Here is a 20,119-nt window from a genome sequence, read left to right on the forward strand (position 1 = left end):
TACAAACATGCCTTTATTTATTTGTTACAAACGAGCGCGACGGTACCTAGTTGTTCATTTTTCACGAAGAAGTTCACGGATGTGACGTCTCTGGTTCTCGGTTGCGAAATCGGGGATAATCAATGTCTTCGGTGGCATCCCGAGGCTGAAGACACGGTCGATCCTGACGCTGTCGATGGCAAACATTTGCATCATCGCGAAATGCATGATCTCACGATTCAATTGACGTTTGATTTGTTTCCTGGTGGATTGTACGCGACGACGACAGACGACGTTACTTTAACAGATAAAATCCTTATTCGCTAACAAATACAAAAGAGTAAAAAATATTTTATTATATATTGTCATTATGAATTTTAATTATTCTCACTAGGGTAAATTCTTAAGTGTCGTGTAGCTCGGGTGTATAGATACATCGCTTCTATACAATTCCGGATACAATCTCATGTGTTTCGTCATGTACTTCCGCACACGCGGTTTCGTCTCAACCGTTTCCGTTTCCGGTATATCTGTTTGTTTCTGTTGCTCGTCTAAATCATCTTCGGTATCCGATACTGCGATATCTTTGCTTTCTGATGCAGTTTGATTAGCCATTGCGAGGTATAATTACGAACGTACACGATGAATTTAAATAGTTTCGAATTTAGAAACGAGATAGCTACAAAAATAACGAGGTTGCTTTCGCGATCATCGCGGAATTCGAACTGAAGAGCCTTTTTAATCGGCGATTCAGTTCGCGTGAAGGAATTGGCCCAACGAATGAGGTTCGTCCCTTCGTCGATCCGACGAAAGTTGGCCGATTTGTAACGAAGTGAGCCCCTGTACCTCGTACGGTTATCGATTTGCTTTCCAACTGAATCAATAGAGAGATTCGGTTTATTCATGTTCTGATGTATTGCCAGTAGGTATGTACCGCAGAGACCAGTGAACTTCCCACCCGATCATTAACCCATTCTAATTAGCCAGCTGCGAGGAGATTACGCGGTAATCTCAGAAATTTGCTATCGGAACAATGTGACTTTAGCTACGGACTCGAGAGACGATCTATAATTTCCCGTTTTGATTATTCAATGTTCAATTATTTCATTCGTCTTCGAAATAAATTGAACATTTTAATCTTTTAGACATTGGTACATTGAAGTTTCAGTCAACGAATTGGAAAAACTCATCTGAGGATGCTATTTAATCACGATTGTATTTCATAAGCAGAAAGCGAATTTAATTAACATTCATTGTACATGCTTCATTGAAAGCACAGCGAAGACAGCATCGCGTGCTATTGTTCAACGAAATTAACTCACAGAACACGAAGGATAGTTATTTATTACAAGGAAAAATACTGTACGTTACTCTCAGAAGCGCTGGAAAATCATATTACAATTAAGCGACATGTTACTTACAACTTAATTACAGCATCGATTAAATCACGCATGAAATTTATCGGTTGATTCAATTAATCGGCGTGCATCAATGAACGAGATAACAAGCAAGCGATTATGCCGATGTTTCAAAGCAACAAGTAATTTATTCGGAAAAATGAAATTTCCCCCGTGTAATTGACTCGAAACTTAATCACCGCTCCTCAACCGTTCAAGATGGTCAAATTAATTAAGGTAGCGAGGGAAATTGTGATGGAAACCCGCAATTGGAAGACCGCAGGTGACGATGATACTCGGAAAATTTAGTTGGAAAATTTAGATGCTGAGAGTTGATCTTTTCAATTATCACAGTGGGTATTAATAACTTGTATTCGACAGAGAAAATGAAGTATAAAAAGTACAAGTTTTCCGCCGACTCTCCGGACGGATCCTTGGTATCGATCCTTATCGCATAGAATCCTTAAGCATAGAAAGGGAGAAAGAAAAATTTCTTTAAAACTTTTCCACTTTCCCTTTGTAGGTGCCTTAAAAAATATATTGCGCAGCTGTTAAATTTTCAATTAATCTGTGAAAGGGTTAACAGGTTAAATCTCGAGGGTTGCATCGGTGGAACGCGCACGCGTGGCCACGATTCGAACGAATAAGACAGCTAGCAGAACGGAAGGAGTATCGTGTGGTTCGCAACAACCATGCTCCAATTTATTGATATTTCCCGGAGAAGGTTGGTGGAGTGAGACGTTTGTGTTTCACCAGTTCACTGTGTTGAAAGGGTGCGAGTGAGAGAGCAGTAAGAGAGCAGAGGGTGCGCCGAGGGTGTCCCGTCACACCCGCATGTTCAGTCTTCGGGGTGTACAGCTGATCGTCAGTTCTGGGACCCTACATAGAACACCCTGTGCTAAGGTGATCGCACATGTCGAATGATCCGGATGTTACCTCGGATCTGACTCAAAATTAGCCGGATTGTTGAATTCAATCATGTCAGCGATGTCACGGTGATAGGCTTTCGAAAAACCCGTGGGGAAACTTTTCTTCATTCGCTTTCCACCCCCACCCTCTTCTATCCGCGACGGTGACTCGTTTGGTGTAAAACGGATGCTGCTAAAAATATTAACTATGCGGGGTGAATCTCTTCGTTTCGTCGACCTTTTATTCACGTAATTGCCGAATGTCGTTGGACGTCGCGACGTTGGGGTCAACGAAGGGTGGACCTGAAGAAGCGATAGGACTACCTAGTCAGCCGTAGTTTGCGACGGGCTCGTGTATAATGGCCAACGAAACGATACTCAAACCTTACAGGTGCGTGTTGCATCCTCAAATCCGACGCTTCCCTCGATCAATTTTATTACATGTCAATTGATATAACTTCTAGTCTCGTATTCTAGTCTAGTCTGATAAATAGGAAAAAGCGAAGGAAATGATGATCATTTAAATGACAATTGGAACCGGCCACGAAGCCGCCACTAGTTGAAGAAGCACCTGAAGTCTGACGATTTTGTTAGAAATCTGCAATTGTTGCTCGATAAATTGAAATGACATAGATGATCCTTAGGAATAATCAGTGACTGCTTGATACTTTTGTTAGATAATTGCAATTGAATTTTATAAACAAGAATGATCAATAATTTCTTTTTTTTATATTCGATAATAATATTTAGGAGACATTTTGAACGTGTTTGAAATGGAAAATCAATGGGGTAAGTCCATTTTTGTTGAAAGATGACTGACCTACGATCGAAACGTTAGTTGGTGATCTAATGTTTTCTTGATGATCTAATCATTGAATATGAAGAAAAGAAATTGAATATTCTTCTTTGATCATTTCCTATGAAAGAAATATAAGCCTGTATAATAAAAGATGATTCAATATTACTTTAATGAAATTTAATGAATTTTAATGAAATCTTTTAATGAAATTTTTTTTACAAAATTCTAACGACGAGAAATAATGATTTTTCAAGAACAACGTTACCAGTTCCGGGACATTCAGAAGTAAATCTTTGTTCGGTGCTGTCACTGGGCAAGGATCTCAGCAAGATCACCATGCCGGTCATTTTCAACGAGCCGCTTTCTTTTCTTCAACGCGTCGCCGAATACATGGAGTACGCTAAGCTACTAAAACAAGCAGCTCAAGAAGAGACTCCTGTTGGAAGGCTGCAGGTAAGCATCTGAATCATCTGAAATATAAATGATCCGTGTTATCGATTTGCGTTTCAGTACGTTGCTGCTTTTGCTGTCAGCGCTTTGGCTTCAAACTGGGAAAGACTTGGCAAACCCTTTAATCCGATTCTGGGAGAGACATACGAGTTGGAGCGCGAGGACTTCCGGTACGTAATGAAATTCTTCAGATATAACGTGTACCACGTGTTACGGCAGTAACGAAGGCATTGTTGCACAGAATTTATAATAATTTTTCTCAATATACAAATCAATTAAGTTTCTTGTACGATGTTATAATTGTCGCTTTAGGATAGTTTGCGAGCAAGTTTCCCACCATCCACCGGTTTCCGCTTTCCACGCGGATAGCGAGGACTTTGTTTTCCACGGCAGCATACATCCGAAATTAAAATTCTGGGGCAAATCGATAGAAGTGCATCCAAAAGGCATTGTCACCGTCGAACTTCCCAAGTGAGTATATTATTTACAGGTGCTGAAGGAAATAATTATTAAACATTAAAAATGATCTACTAAGAAAATACAAAAATTTTGGAAATCATGAGAATAACTAACAGGGATCATTATTGAAATCAATCAGATGGATCCTCTCTAATTGGCAAAAAATATTCTTATAATCGCTTAGCGTTTTCATTATCTTTGCCGTGAATTTTCACCTCGAAAACCGAATCGTGTATGCAGATGGAAGGAAGCTTACACTTGGCAGAACATCAACTGCATACTTCATAATGTCCTCGTCGGCCAATTATGGATGGAGCAACTTGGCTCTCTGGAGATCAAACAAAGTGGAGGAGCAAACCTGAAGGCATCTCTTTCTTTCAAAAGTGCCAGCTGCAATGGCAAGGATCTTCATCGAGTCGAAGGTTTCATAACGGATCAAGAGTAAGCTGGTAACATTTTATCATCACTTGAATTTCGTACTAACCATTGCTCTTTCCTGAAGTCGTACCAATCTTTAATAGAAGACACTGTTTCCTTTGAAAAATTTCACAAATACACCTAAACTTCGAATCGCTTTGAATACCAAAATACCTTGAAACTTTTGAATCTCTTGAAACTCCTGAATAATGAATAATGAACTCTGGAGGAACACCTTGAAGTCACTTTAAAATTGAGATTCTAACGCCCATCGTTATTCTTCAAGTATTACCGATCCTTGAAAACGAAGAACATGCAAATTTTTCATCTGAATTAAAATTGCAACGTTTAAAAGCATTAGAAATTCCATCGTTAATTGAGCGTAGAATTAGTTTTAAAAATTATTGCAAGTGGTCTGTTCTTGTTTTTAGCAAAAGGAAATTGTTGTTCCTTTATGGAAAATGGACAGATAAAATGAAGGTGTGCGATCCTGCGTCGTACGAAGAAGCTTTGGAGAAGGTGAAACGAGAAGCGAAAAGTCCTCAGGGAAGTCCAGGACATAAGAAAGTATTGGCGAAATTGCACAGTCTTAAAGTAGGAGCATTTAAGCCTTCGCACCAGGTATTCAAAATCTTAATTATCTCATTTATTTCTATTCATATATGAAATATATAAAAGAAGAAGGCGTATTGTCTGTTCGAAGATACTTAAAAAAAGACATTTAGACGTTTTTAATTATAATCTAAAAATTATTTTTTTCATTCATTGAAAGTTCTATTTTCTGCTCGACATCCTGTTACCCTTTTCAGCTGATGTTTTCAAAAGCAAGATATACATATACAGATTGTTTTGTGTTGGCTCTATTTATACGTACCTTCATTCATTAAAGCTCTGCATATTCATCAACACTTTTACGTAATGAAAGCATATCCTGAAAGCATATTCAGCAGATTAACGTAACATAGAAAGAAAGCTAATATTTCAATTTTTATAAAATGTTTTATACTCCTTTACTCCTTTAATTCTATAACTGTTTGTAAAAATATTATTTTTAATTAATAAACAGAATTTTTTCTTTAATTTAAGGATGCAATTGATGATCCATCAGCAAGTATAGACGGAGAAGATATACCAACGATCGACGACATTCCTGGATCCGTTACCCTCTGGGAGGCTGCTCCAAGACCGCCTAACAGTGCAGACGTAGGTTTACTCATTAGAAAAATAAATTAAAATAAATTTTCCAATATCATAATTAAACGATATTCTAGTGACACGAATGAAATTTTCAGTATTATCAGTTTACAACGTTTGCAATGGCGTTAAACGAGCTAACACCGGAATTGGAAAAGTTAATATGTCCGTCGGATTCGAGATTAAGGCCGGATATCAGGAAATTGGAAAATGGCGATCATGATGGAGCAGCGGCTGAAAAATCAAGGCTGGAGGAGAAGCAACGAGAAACGCGTAAAGCTCGAAAGCACAAGAAAGGCCAGGAATGGACGCCGAGGTATATTAAATTATTCTGAAATTAAAATCAATTCAATATATTCTTGAATATACATATCATTTCACTAATGATACTTTTAACGACATCCACTAACATTGAAGTGTACAGTATGCAAATCTTTCATGCACCACAGGTGGTTCCAATTAGCCATTAATCCATACTCAGGTCAAGAGGACTGGCTCTACCAAGGAGGATATTGGGACCGCAATTACGTCAATATGGAAGATATATTTTAATGAACGTGAAGATCTTTAAGAGATACGGTAACAAGTATTCAAAGAGAAGCAAAGAAATATAAACTCGCGTATCCTGGCGAGGATTGTTCATACAAATTGTTGACAGATCGTGTTTGGAATTAAACTGGTTCTTTCTTTTCTTTCAAATTCTTTGAATTTTTTAAATTATATTTTAAATGATTCGAAGAAATTTTTCTGAATTTTATTCGTTTATTGTGAATGTAAAATTTGTATGATAACATGATCAATTGCCAAGGAATCATGCGAGAATCCAGGATAAATAGATGCGAAACTTTTGTACACAGCTTCAAATGGCACATCGTGTGTTTTATACAAGTTTTTTTTTGCTAATGATACTAATGAATTTGTCATAATTGAAAGGCAAAGCGTTTGATTACCAGAGTGAAAAGGTCATGTGCACTGAGATATATTATAATTACTTTATTTTTCTATTCAAGTTTATCACTTTTTACCTTGAGAAAATGTCACTTAACAATTTTATCTCCACTTTTACTTATTTTTCTTTTTTCTTTTTTCTTTTTCATGAGAAATCCTCGTTAAACTCGAAAAGTCTTACAACGCGATAAAAGCGATCTTTCGCCGAAGAAAGGTTCGTTTCGAAAAAAAATCAAGAGACCGTAAGCTTACGCCTCGTAGCTGAATTTCGTATGCAGGTCGTACGCGCGTATCTCTTTTTAGACAATTTAAACTCGAGTACTTTAGCGTTAATTAGGCAATGAGACGGGAGAATACGACGAATCTGTCGCCTCTCTGAAACTCCTCGTTGAGTTTTGAACAAAGCTTAGATAAGGAAGATCGCGGAATCCTAAGATAAAACCGCCTACAGTTCAATGTGTAAAATCTGTACGTAAAGTCTCAATGAGCGAACGTTTTTCCTTTTCTCGCGTCGTTCGTAAAACGCTGTGAAACACTTGGATTTCACCGACGATAAACATAAAGCACGAAGTCCATCCGTTAGTTGACACTTTTCCTGTACATACCGTGGAAATACGATCGGCGTGAATTTTTTATAACACACACGTACACGAAAGCACAGAGACACAGAACAAATACGGCGAGACGATGAACACTTCCGTTCGATTTCCTTGCAAGAACAATACCTGGTGAAAATGCGAGCGGATCTGAATTTCAACTTTAATTTAGAACATTTGCATGAAGGAAAGTTGTTAAATTCTATTGCTTCTCAACAAAATGTGTCAAAGTCCGCTCCCTCTCCATTCTTATCACCTTTACGCGATCCGAATCATTTTAACCAGGAATCGAAAGAAACACGAGAGGTTGTACCTTTCTCACATACATACATACATACATATATTCGTTCTTACGATTACGCGTAGTTATGAGATCTCTTCTGACACTATTTTTATAAAAGGATGAAAAAGAAGAAGAAAGCAGGCTGGTCGAATGCTAAGCCGAACTCTCCTATCCGAGTACTGATACATTAGCTTGACGATAGGTTTCTGTACATACAATGACTGTACTATATACACTTGTATCTAGGTATAATAATTTAGAACAGTGATGAGCAACCATTTTTCTCTGTATCAGGCACAAAACTAAAAACTTAACTACACTTAAAGAAAAGAAAACAAAAAAACAAAAAAACAAAAAGAAACTTAAATTTGCTACTTAAAAAATTGTCGATGTATAGAGTGGATAAATAAGTAATACGTACACTTGATAAATACATATATTTAAATAAAATAAATGAACATAGAGACGCTTTTTCAATGCTATCTATGGGACTGTTTTTTAGCAAAAAAATTTACAGACACCGAAGATCGCTTTTTACAATCTTCAATTTTGAAAATACATGCTAGCGGGTAAACTAATTTTCTACCTGGCATAATTTTTCTAAACGCGGCTCGGAGGTTGTTCATCACCTTAGGACGATTATACGCACGGGAAAAACATTAGCGGCCAAAATAGTGGCCAAGTTAGCTCAACAATTCCGCAACCAGGCATCGAACGAGCAATACTAGTTATCGTTGCTATTTTCGTAACATCATTTATTTTCACGTTCGTCGCTTTCGTCGGCTTTTCGAAATTTTTTAGAACGTCTGTTTCCTATTTAAAGGCGAAGAACGATCACCCTAAAACGATTCCACTTTTAACCCTTTCGCTATTAAGGGTGACTATAATCAATTGCACACAATAAAACAGAAGAAAATGGAAAAATAAATATAATTATATATAAACTGCAAAATAAATATTACTCTATAAAATATTGTCGTAGCGAAAGGGTTGAATGGTAAATGATAGACCGCTTGACCGAAAATTAAACGATGCAGACCCACGATATTTGATACTTAATGGTGCCAATGATTAATATGGTAATTGCTTCTCCAAAGTGTATCACCAGGTGGACACAGACCTCTGCCAGCTTGAACCGTAATAAATAGAACTTAGTTTGGCTTATCGTTAGCGTGTAAGCATCACCAGATCGTGATAGTAATTGATTAACGATTCGTCTAATCGAAAATACAAGGGACATTTAGGCCAGTACGAGATCAACCACGCTCATCGCTTTCAAATTCATCAAATCTTAGAGAATTTACGTGATCATCTAAATGTGTTGCTTCGTAGACGATCGCGTATCGAAACTTCCAAAGAAACACCGAATATAAAGTGATAACAATTAATAGGTGTACGTGTGTATTTATAGTATATGTCTGTATTATGTGAAACAATACACTTCATTCGTTTTAAGTTCATTATCATATTGACTGTCCATACCTGATCATTTACATTTATCGAAGAAAATTTAATCAATTGATAATATCAGGAAAAATTTAATTTGATTTGCTTAATTTAAAATATAGAAGTATGATTTTTGTCAGAGGTGGATTGTTTAATTAACATAAATATTAAATACTTCTATACGAAGTTACAGCACACAAATGTGAGTTAGAATTCCATAGTATTATCGCAAAGTAAATGCAATGTATAGATTGTACACATATAGGAATTGACTTGTGCGCAATAAAGAAACATCTTTACGCTTCCGTATGATGGCGATGTTTTTTGTCGATCGCCCAACATCCACCAAGAACACGGGTTGTCATTAATTATTAAGATGCTAATAATGTTTAGAAGAAGAAAACCATGGGGCTCTCGTGCTGTAGAGTATTATCATATTTGCGTTGCATAGACGAGTGTATGTATCTGTACATAGATATGTAGATATTAGAAATAAATGTTGTAAAGAAATACTATTGGTTTTTAATTTTTTTATATCTTGCCATTTTTCTGGTAATAAAATAAATATCGAAATCACAGATACGTGATATTAACCGCGAAAATATGAATAAAATATCAGATATAATTTGGAAGCGATAGAATATGAAATGCCGCCATAAATTTAAATAAACACTTTGCGCGTCTGATAGTTCGACGATCGTCGAGTGATGGCGCAATCATCCAACTGTGTTCAATATGGCCGCTGCGCTGTTCCACAGAAGCGATTTGGAAGGAATCGATCACAGTTCGGCAGCGGAGAACACGTCACAGTGTCAGTTTCGAAAGTTCTCGCGGAAAAAGCTGTGCATATTATTGTTTCGTTGATTATTCGCGAGTGATTGATTGGGTGCAACCGAGAGGGAACATCGTCCTAGGTGTGTCTATTCGACAAAATGAGCAACGTACCAACAGGTGAGATCATTGACGCCACTTATTTTATTTTACTCCGTAACAACGTATGCATCTTTTGTTTGCGGCGTGACACGTTGTTCCCTATGAAACAAGACTCCGGTTTCAAATAGTATCATCTAAGAAAAATTGTTTTTTATAATGAATACCTTCGACGAATGCACTCTAACCTATGCTAATTTTTTTTACGATCGTTGGCGTTTCAAACAGCCTTTAAATCCATTACTTTCGTGCCACTTATCACACACAACGATACGCGATCGATCCTATGCGATAATCGCAATATCGCACGGAATTTCGCGATATTTAATTTTGAATATGGTTTGATTTGCACTTTAGAGGTTAATTTTTACGTAACCGATTATTTTGTTACAGTTATTCCATGAATAGTATTCTAACGGGATGTTAAGTGACACGTTTGTAGGAAACATTAGATTTAAATTATTGTTATTTTAATTTTTTCAACAATATGACTTTTATATACGCCGGTGTGTGTGGATGGGTTATTTTTATTGTATGTACAGTAGTTGTTAATTACGCTAACGTAATTAGAATTCATCTGGATACTTCTTTAAAGAAAGCAGATACTTTGAAAGGAGTTTGATTTTTGTCAATGTTGAAATGTAGTTTACTTTTAATTAATTTTTAATTCATTCTTGAAATAATTTGTATTTAATTTTTAATTAATTTTCGCATTTATTTTTAATTTGTGTAGTTAGATAAAATGTCCGTATCACAGAGTTTGTGTTGTACGTTGCATTATTTTGTATCTGACAAATGCGTGTTCACAAGTGGTTAAAAGATAAGGATTTTAAAGCGTTGATTAGTAAAGGTCGTTCTTGATATCGTTTTATATTATGCGACGGTAACACTGGTACTACCGTACGTGTACATTTTATCAGAAATAGTTATCGTAACATTCTGTAATGTAATTACATCCTCTCTCGTGTATACACGGATATAGTGTAGCATATTTCTGATACAAAGTTGTATATCAATTTCGCCGTCAGTGTTATAGAATTTATGATTATCAGAAATATTCGAAATACTAAGCTAGCAAAAGCAATAATAAAATTACTCGAAGTACCAATTATTTAATTTGCCAAAAAATATCCAAGACTGAAATTCACGATTTTGGCGGAGCCTATTTTCGCACTTTACGTCAGGTATTTACAAGCCGCGTTTTCCCTCCCACATGTTTTATCTTTCATATTCTGGCGGCACCATTGCTGCCCTCGTCTTCCTATCTCACGGACATTAACGGTTCCATTATTTTCAATGCAAATATTTTCCATCGTCTGAAATGGGACCACTCGTTAACAGAAGCATCGTTGACTGATTTACGCAAAAGAATCACCAGTAGCTCTTCCCCGGATCAATCAAAAGAAATCAATCTTTCACGATATCGCGCGACATGACTCACCGATTATAATGCGGCGAAATGTTTGCATAATTCGTATCTAGTGGACAATTGCACGGAGAAAGTTTGAAATGTTCTCTGGTGTCGTGTTCGCGGAAATCATAGCACGTGGTTCCTTTGATTGCAACGTTCTAACTGTCTGCAAAAATGCTTCGAACAGAATAAATTGCATTCCTTTTGAAATTCTAGCTAAAATTTTGCTGCTTCGAGCTTCGTTTAATATCACTTGGTAGTTTTCATTCTTTCCACCATAAGGTCGCAAAAAGAAAAGGGAATAGTGAAAGTAAACGTTCAGAGATCGGGAATGTATTATTCCAATATGATTGTTGTTCAGGCGGGAGTCTTTGTTAGGAATAATTCCGGAACTTATGGATATTTTTTGTGATAATTCAGTAGTTTTCAAATCATAAAGTAGAATTCGGATCCAGTTTCACGTGGATGCGCAAATATGTCTGTAATCTATAGACCGTGAAATAAAAATTCCAAGTGTTACGGTAACGGTGCTATTTTCACGGCTAAACTACATTTAAATTAATAATAAATTTGTATAAATTTCGTTATAGATTCTGAATCCTTTAAAGGACAATTAATATAAAGTTTACGGGACAGTATCTCTGTGGCGGATTAATTAAAGGATTATGAATCCAGCAAGGAATTTTTTTAACTATCGGTCATTTTATTCGTGGATTATCACATGCAGTCGTTAACCTTGAAGCTCCTGTTACCAGAGACCCGTATTTGTAACTGCATCAAACTCAAAGTGGATGAACCGGTTTTATATACATAGATTCTGGTCTATCAAACTTTATTTTACGATTAATTTTCATATTAAAGATTCAAACTTTAATTATTGATTATTTTGTATAGAATCGTATCTGTATCTTTACTTCCAATAATAATAATAATAACCTCGCATAATTCATAGGATGTAAGTAGTTGTAATAATATGCTTTTTGTTCGAAATTTCCTACTGGAGGATGAAATTTAATACGCGACTGAGGTCAGTGAACCATCGAGGATTCCGTTCCAGGATCCTTATCCAACAAAATCCTTTATACGAACAGGCACATTTTTTTCTTGTATTCTCGATCCATTTTTTGCCGTCCACAAAGCTCCTTTTCTTTGGCCATGGAAGGTTCATCGAACCCGTGTGTAATTTAAGAATGTTCCACGTTGTAAAATGAAATGAAGATTTATTGTATGTGGCTTACCATAATGGATACTAGTGATCCACGTTACAAATGTAACATAATTATAAAAGGAAAAAAAATTCAGAATATCTGTGAGAATGATAGCTGTATCCACTGTGGCAGTCAATGTCTGACCATGAAGAGTTCCACAGTAGCAATAATAATGATAATTATGATCTTAGTGATAAATTAGATAAAAAATAAATTGGTCTCAGACCAAGGTATCAGTAATGGGCACCATAAATTTCATTTAATTTTCGCTGTAACATGCAATATGTTCAGAACCAATTAAAATTATCATTTTTTTATTTATAATTCTCACTCCAGAAGATTTATAAATCATTTATCGACAGATGGTAAACTCATTAACCATATGTGTTTCATTTAATTCACTTTAAAATAATATTCCCTCGAAAAAGGAACTTTATTAGGGATCTTATTATTATTTACTGAGAAAATCGAGATAAGTTGACAGGTGAAAATCGTATATATGTATTACGATTTTCTGATGGTTAGATAAGAAGAGGTAGGAAGGTGCAAACAGGTGGGGGATCCCTTCCCTTTTCACCTTCGCAAAAGAGGAACGAGTAAACCGGCTGCGATTTCTTTTCTTCTTGGATACGTGGCTACACGGCGTTGCCGTCGTGTTCTTCAGCATCGGAAACCTGCGATCTTTTCGATCGTGCCAGCTGTGATCGTCGTCTGCGCTCACCCCGATCTATACACGTGGTCTTGAACTTTGTTCCATAAAACTGTGTGAAAACCTCGATATTCTTTTATCTAAACTCTACTTACTTTTATCAGTGAACTTGCCCTATTATTAATTTGAACGTTTGTGTTCTGTGCTCGTCTCGTTTGATTACGGTAAACTAGTTTCTCATAAACGGTCGGACATGAGAAGCGGTAAACGCGTTCGGATCGAGATGCTTCTACATCGATTCGGACGAACAGAGTGAGAGAAAAGTGTTCGCTGTCATGAGAATCGACGACATGCCGAATGTGAAAGAGGAAAAGGATCGTCAAGTCGAGGATCGTATCGGATCCTCGAAGCAAGGACCGAGGACGAGAGTGTGTCAAGAGCACGGCCGCGGCGAACAAGATTGCCCGAGTGAAAACGAGCACGAGTTCGAATCGTTGGAATACGAAGAGGACGCTTATTACTCGAATTTAACCGCGACCCCCAGTTTCGACGATATCGACGAACTTAGCGACGATGCAGACGAGATTGTCGTTCACTGTTGGCGCGATTCGAACGGTGACATCGATGAAATCGTGGTGGACGACGCGAATTTGTCGGTGGAAACGCAGTTTCTCACCACCGAGGACGGTGATAGTCGGGGAAAGAGAAAAAAGAAATCGGTTCGCGTGATTTTCCAGGACTTTTCTAAACCCTACCTGGCGAAAATCAGCAACAGCCAGAATTATAAGAAGTTCCTCGAATTGGTAAAAGGTGCAGAATATTATTCGCGAAGATCGTAGCATAATTTCTTTGGGGGGTTGAAAGTACATAACGATAAATCTTGCATATATTTTCCTGTATACATATACATATACATATAATGAATACATGACAAATAAATGCCTTATTTTGTATCTTTCAGGAGATTCTTTTGATTCATTGTTTTGGATAGATATACTTATCCTATTTACATAATCATGTAATTAACTCGTAATTGCAGGATTCTGCCTTTGATTAAATCTATTATGCATGTTGGATTATATTTAGATCTATGATTATTACGTGACATATCTGCATTGGAAACTTTCAATTGCTTTGAATTAGAAGCTCAATTAACTTTTTCGAAAAAACTAGTTTTCTCATGCGTAGAACTTTACAATTAATTTAAATGTAATTTCTCGATTATTGGATTATTGCACGAATTACAGAGTCGAAGCAGCATAGAAATAGTAATAAAAGTAGGACGGTGTTGCAAAATATGAAAGTGAGAAGTATATCGGCGTTCTGTGCGGTATTGCTTCTAACAAACCGCGACTCGAAACGGTACTCCAAAGTAACGTTACATATCCATTTTGGTATTGACCGAAAAAGTTACAATTTTCTTTTATTTTCTTAGTTTAAGAATTTTTTTAAATTTATAGAGAAATAGAAAAGTACTTGAAATCATTTAAAGGATTTATTTTTAATTCCATTTAAGAGCAAGAAGCATTAGTTTGCATTTAATCATGCACCGTAGTTCCTTCTTTTTGTTTAGACGACTACGTATCCGGCTAGTACACTAGCGGTAGACAATCTATGCAAGTTTCATATTTGCAGACGATTTTTACTTTCCTCCGTAAATTCTACGATCGTTACGTGACTTTCACCTAGTACAAACTATTTTTTCATTTTTACATAAAAACGCGGATATTTTCAGTATTTATAACAACGGAAATTTTCGCTAACGAGTACTTTCAGTTCGTAGAAAATTTATTTATTATACATGCTTTGATTAACAATAGCGATATAAAATTGATTAATTTTTAGTGATAAAATTTGAAGGGTTAATAGGATCTAATAAATGTTAATAAAATATATATTCGATTTGTATCAATAGAAAGGAAAGGAAGTAAAAGTGGTTGAGTCATTGTAAGAAGAAGATCGATATTAAACCTGAAATATTTTATAAGTTGTTACAAACGTGTGAAACTAACACAAGTCATCGAGACGATAAAGTTTCCGGAAGCTCAATGAATATTTAAACATGTAAATGTTTATTTAAGAAACTTCGAACAAGTTGATATTGGGCAAAGAGGAATTTTCCTACGTTCGAAAGAAGTAATGTTAAATGAATTTTTCTACATTCTAGGGGAAGATGCCAGCCTTCATTCAGCTGGATATATTTCACCATCCTCGGATAACGTGGTGAACGAGTTAGAAGGACTTTCTTTAGAAGAACAAGATCGTCAAAAGGCGGAATGGAACGCAGAACTAGCCAAAGTTTGTAATTGCCATACTTTTTTCATCTTGTTGAAATTTTAATTGAAATTCTGAAATACGAAAATTCTTATCCTTTCGATTATAATTCTTAACTTCTTTAGTTATCTTTAGAAATCTACAAACTGAGAAAATTTTTGCAAATTAAAAACTTCTTATTCTTCTAATTATCATCCCCTCACTCTTCCTTTACCCATGAAAAGAGAAAATTGCATATCATAGGTCGAAGAAGAGATACAAACCCTGAGGCACGTTCTGGCGAACAAGATCAGAGTTTCTCAGGAACTTAAGAGAAAGCTTGGAATCAGCGTTTGGAAGGAGATCACCGACGATATGAATCAAGGGTTGAAAAACGTTAAGGAGAGCCAAGTGTACGTATTTTGTTTACTATCAAAAGCACGCACTTCTCTTTTTATCTTTCACCCTCATCTTGCACGAATGACACAAACAAGGTTTCAACAGCACGATTTCAATTATTTATCATAAACGTTTAATTACTTCATTGTATATTTTAAAGAATTCCCAAGTTTCACCTATTCTTAGTAATCTCGGAGTGATACGTGTACCTACCCTCTTAAAAATTTCATTTCAAAACGCAACGCTAGTTTAATTCAATAAATTGTTTAATTAAATTCTATTTAACGATATGCTGTTGATACCTTAGATTATGCGATTGAAAAAGCTTATTGCAGCTAGCGATACATCGAGGTTGCTATAATAATTTCATTAGAAATTTATCGCGAATTTAACTTACCTTTACAAATAAGTGTTCTCGATTTTCTCTTTTTTTATGACGTAAGTTTGATTTTTCATTCGATATTGGAACATTCTTTAGCATTATATGAAAGTTACTACATAGTGAGAAACGAAATAGCATGCGCATTACTCACTTTATACATTATAATTACGAGTAAGGTGACGGCTGTCAATCCTCCCACACCTTTTTCGTTTATTTTCTGCTACTTTTGCCCTTCAGACATGTAGAACACTTTTCTTTGACTTTTGGTTGGGTTCTCATTCAGTTATCAGAACGTCGGCGAGAAACTCGGTCAGTTCACCAAGGCAGTCACCGAAAACGCTTTGTAAGTACACATACAATTGTGATTTCCTTAGGATCCAACATTTCTTCTGCTATTACATTAACACGTTGATTGTCATGGATAATATAAAACATCAAATTGAAGTGCTTAATTAATTTTTTACTGCGAGTTTCGTTTAAAAATTTAATTGCTTAGCAAAATAATAATCAATGATTTAATCACAAATCCTATCATTTTCAATTAAATATACCTTCAATAATTTTTTCTAATTTTAATTCGATTAACCAAAATTTAAATTAGAGTTAAATAAATAAATCCGAACAAACCACGAATATTTATATAGTGGCAGTCAACGCGTTAACCCATTAATTCCCAGAGATTTTAAATAGATTACTTTAGAGTGTTGTATATTATAAAGAAAAAGAAGAATACAAATAAATGCATATGAGTTTTAAGGTAAGTAAATATTTATCTATTCTATAATGTTGTAAAAAGGGGAGAATATTACACAGCTTTGGGTATTAATGGGTTGACCATCATATCCTAAACCTAATCGCAAGAAAGAAGAAAAATGGTAATCGAAGTTAAGCCGATTAGTGTCCCGATAGAAAACCGATACATATACCGAAACATAAGCTTTACATAACACCATTCGTGCAACACGCGAAATGCTATGACTAATCTACGAGCGAATCGTATGTGTGAGTAACAATGCATGAAGTATCATTTGTAATACTCATTATCAAACTCCGAGCGTGTCATCACTGACCACGGACAACGTGACCTTACCATGAAGAGAAGAGAAGAGAAGATTCTACTTGAGTGAATATTCATCGTTTGATCGTCCTGCAGATTCCAGAAGACAGAATCCGTCTTCAAGACTACGGCTGAAAAGACGACCAGCATTCTTGGAGGATTCGGAAGCGGTCTATCCTCGAAGCTGGGTCAAATGCGTAACTCCGACAGCTTCCGTTCTTTGGAGGAACGAGTCGGATCTGCTTATGAAAATATGAAGGTATTAACCGTCAAACCTCAGTGTTTTCATCGGCAAATACAGATCGTAAGGTCTAGTAAACTCTATGAATTTACAATATAGAAGGAGTTATTTCCTAGAGAATTCGCTTAACTGGCAATATAGCGAGAGCTTCCTTAGGAAAATCTAATAATAATTTTTCATTTCGTTTTAGACAAAGGTTGTGCCTTCAAGATCCAGTTCCATGCAGAGTTTCGACGATGCTCTGCGAGAGACCGAAGCGGCGAGACGCGCGTCAGCGGCGCCTTCAGCGACTAGCCCTACCATTCCTGAAGACAAGCTTTTATCTTAGAGTTGGCCCTTCACCTTACATCGATTTCCGCCTCTTCTATCCGTAACATGCCGAAGTCGATCCACGATGCCGTCGTTGTTTCGCCCTACGCTACTTGCTATCACTTTCTAACGCATTGCTATTAATCAGGGCTAAAAGCGATATTCGCGTACGATCGATCATATATTATTAAAAAATCACTGTTTAAACAGTAAAGAGTGACGGGGTAAATAGAGCTTTTGCGAGACTCGATTAACATTCTGCAACGATTCGAATGATCTTTTAAATGTCTTCTTCGATACATGAGAGTGTCGAGACGAAAATACGCTTCTTTGCGTTATTAATTATTACGATGAGTTTTCTTTTTGTTAAACGAGATTCTAGCTTCTTTTTCTATCAATTTTCTCGTTTGTGATTATCTTTTAATGATTGATGAAATCTGACGCGAGAGAAGAAATTTTGTTGACCTTATTTTTTGTACGTATTCGTGTGCTTATGAATTTTCTTTCCCAGGATTTGGTAATTTTTTTTTCCTTTTCTTGAGAGGCTTTTCAGCATTGCAAGAATTTTGGAGGAGGTGTTCAATTGCATTCATAATCAGGATCATGTTACTCTAGAAGACGGCAATTGATTTCCTTATTTTATCGTACTTATTTGCACTATACCGATTTTTATAACGTATAATAATATATCGTTGATACGTAATTTTTAATGTTTGGCGTTGCAACCTATTTTCGCACCTCGAATTCGTGATGAATAAGCAGCACACGCTTTCAAATAGATATTCACTTGGTGGCGTTTCCTCTTGGATATTGAATATCTTCGCGTATTCCTACGAAACATTTAATGTCCTTTGATAAGACTCGTGCTTCGACAATACTGTCCATTTCGTGTGATAAGAAAATACCTTCTCATTAAACAATTAATTGAAATTCGTGTAATAATGTTTATGACGTTTCGGGCATTGATTTATGGGACAGGTGGCTGTCTACTTATTTCAGGTTACAGAAAGATACTTGGAAAAATTTCTAATTCGACATGCTAGTATTATAGTAATTACAATGATTAAATTAACACGAATTAATATTGAAGCCGATGAGAATGTAGAAGTTTCATTCCCTAAATTTTACAAAGGGGTCAAAATCATTTGAAAAGTTGCAAACGGAAGCTTGAAATATAGAAAAAAAAGTTACTGTAATTATAAATTGACCAGAAAATGCGAGAAATATTTTTTACTGAGCTCTATAATGAAATTACTTAACGCGGATGCGCGATGACTGGGGCGCATTTGTCTATTTAATTTAAGGAATTTGCACTGAAATGAAAATGTAAACGTAACTATATTGTACACGTAAAGTATCTAATCAACTATGTGTCACTCGATCATTTTTACGAATCTATCTGCGCTCATATCGTCATCGACAACCTGCTACACAAGATCTACTTGTTCATTTTGATGAATAAATTATTTTCAAAAATGTCACAGATGACCAAAGATTTCTGATCCCCAATACCCGAATTATTGCCAATACTATTATTATACCCAAGACCGAAAAATTATTAGAATACTTATTTGACAAACTTATATTTTGAAAAGACCGCCTAGATTTAACGATTTTTAAATTACGACCAACAGCGCCATCTGTACAAAAGTGGCGGAAACTACTCAATAAATTACCGACTTATCAACTGAATTTCTGACAGTCGGTAAGTTAACGAATAGTTTGCGCCGCTTTTATATAGATGGCGCAATGTCTGATGGCTCGGGGTGTTAGGGACCCCGAAGATACTTTTGGCATATCGACATTATGACATCCGGGGTGTCAGGGACCCCGATGCATCGATCGCGCTCTCTGGATACCGAACTGATATCATCTTGGGGTGTCAGGGACCCCGAGGTACCGGTGATTCTGCATACCGACATATCATCTTGGGGTGTCAAGGACCCCGACGCTAAAATGTGCAACCTATAGACTTTATATAGAAAAATTGAAACCTCTGTAACTTTGCGCTTTATATATATAAGATTTACGTGTGATTTTTTAATTATATCAGATTTACTGGTACTAATGGAAAATTAATATAATATATATATTTTTTATGAAAACTAGTAGTGATCTTATTTCTCGTGCGAAGTCTAATAGAATTTCATGACATAAAAGTGTTTTAAAATAACACTTATGATACATCAATTTAAAGCTTAAAGTTCGTAGAAAATTACTACATAAACGTTTCACTAACATTCCTCGCACAAAAATTTCAATTCGAATCAGAAGATGCAAACTTCCAAAATGAACCCTACGACCAACTCGGTGACTAATTTAATTGAATAATTAAAATATACAAAGAATTTGTTCGGAAATACAGGATGCCTGGATAAGAATAAAGGAACGAAGAACACATCTA

The 20,119-nt window shown here is 36.0% G+C and overlaps 3 protein-coding genes across 4 annotated transcripts; 2 read left to right on the plus strand and 1 right to left on the minus strand.

Annotated features, from left to right (window-relative positions):
• Positions 1–54: 54 nt before the first annotated feature.
• Positions 55–594, minus strand: LOC114879635. Its single transcript, XM_029194727.2, has 2 exons — positions 371–594; positions 55–277 (listed from the first exon to the last, which is right to left on the minus strand). Exons 1-2 carry the CDS (start codon positions 592–594, stop codon positions 55–57), a joined length of 447 nt encoding a protein of 148 aa, XP_029050560.1.
• A 1,517-nt stretch (positions 595–2,111) lies between these two features.
• Positions 2,112–9,185, plus strand: LOC114879636 (oxysterol-binding protein-related protein 2). The gene is made up of 9 exons (XM_029194728.2): positions 2,112–2,675; positions 3,338–3,536; positions 3,594–3,703; positions 3,846–4,004; positions 4,233–4,433; positions 4,841–5,030; positions 5,496–5,612; positions 5,702–5,919; positions 6,053–9,185. Exons 1-9 carry the CDS (start codon positions 2,644–2,646, stop codon positions 6,153–6,155), a joined length of 1,329 nt encoding a protein of 442 aa, XP_029050561.1. The 5' UTR covers positions 2,112–2,643; the 3' UTR covers positions 6,156–9,185.
• Positions 9,186–9,610: 425 nt separating this feature from the next.
• Positions 9,611–19,196, plus strand: LOC114879633 (tumor protein D54). Of its 2 annotated transcripts, none has more exons than XM_029194724.2 (6): positions 9,611–9,827; positions 15,242–15,372; positions 15,592–15,740; positions 16,392–16,451; positions 17,262–17,424; positions 17,597–19,196. In XM_029194724.2, exons 1-6 carry the CDS (start codon positions 9,809–9,811, stop codon positions 17,732–17,734), a joined length of 660 nt encoding a protein of 219 aa, XP_029050557.1. In that variant the 5' UTR covers positions 9,611–9,808; the 3' UTR covers positions 17,735–19,196. The 2 variants fall into 2 exon arrangements, with proteins under 2 accessions (XP_029050557.1, XP_029050555.1); XM_029194722.2 differs by lacking the exon at positions 9,611–9,827 and adding an exon at positions 13,302–13,884.
• The last annotated feature ends 923 nt before the right edge of the window (positions 19,197–20,119 follow it).

The sequence above is a fragment of the Osmia bicornis genome, chromosome 6 (genome assembly GCF_907164935.1).
Source record: "Osmia bicornis bicornis chromosome 6, iOsmBic2.1, whole genome shotgun sequence".
In the NCBI taxonomy this organism is placed as follows: domain Eukaryota; kingdom Metazoa; phylum Arthropoda; class Insecta; order Hymenoptera; family Megachilidae; genus Osmia; species Osmia bicornis.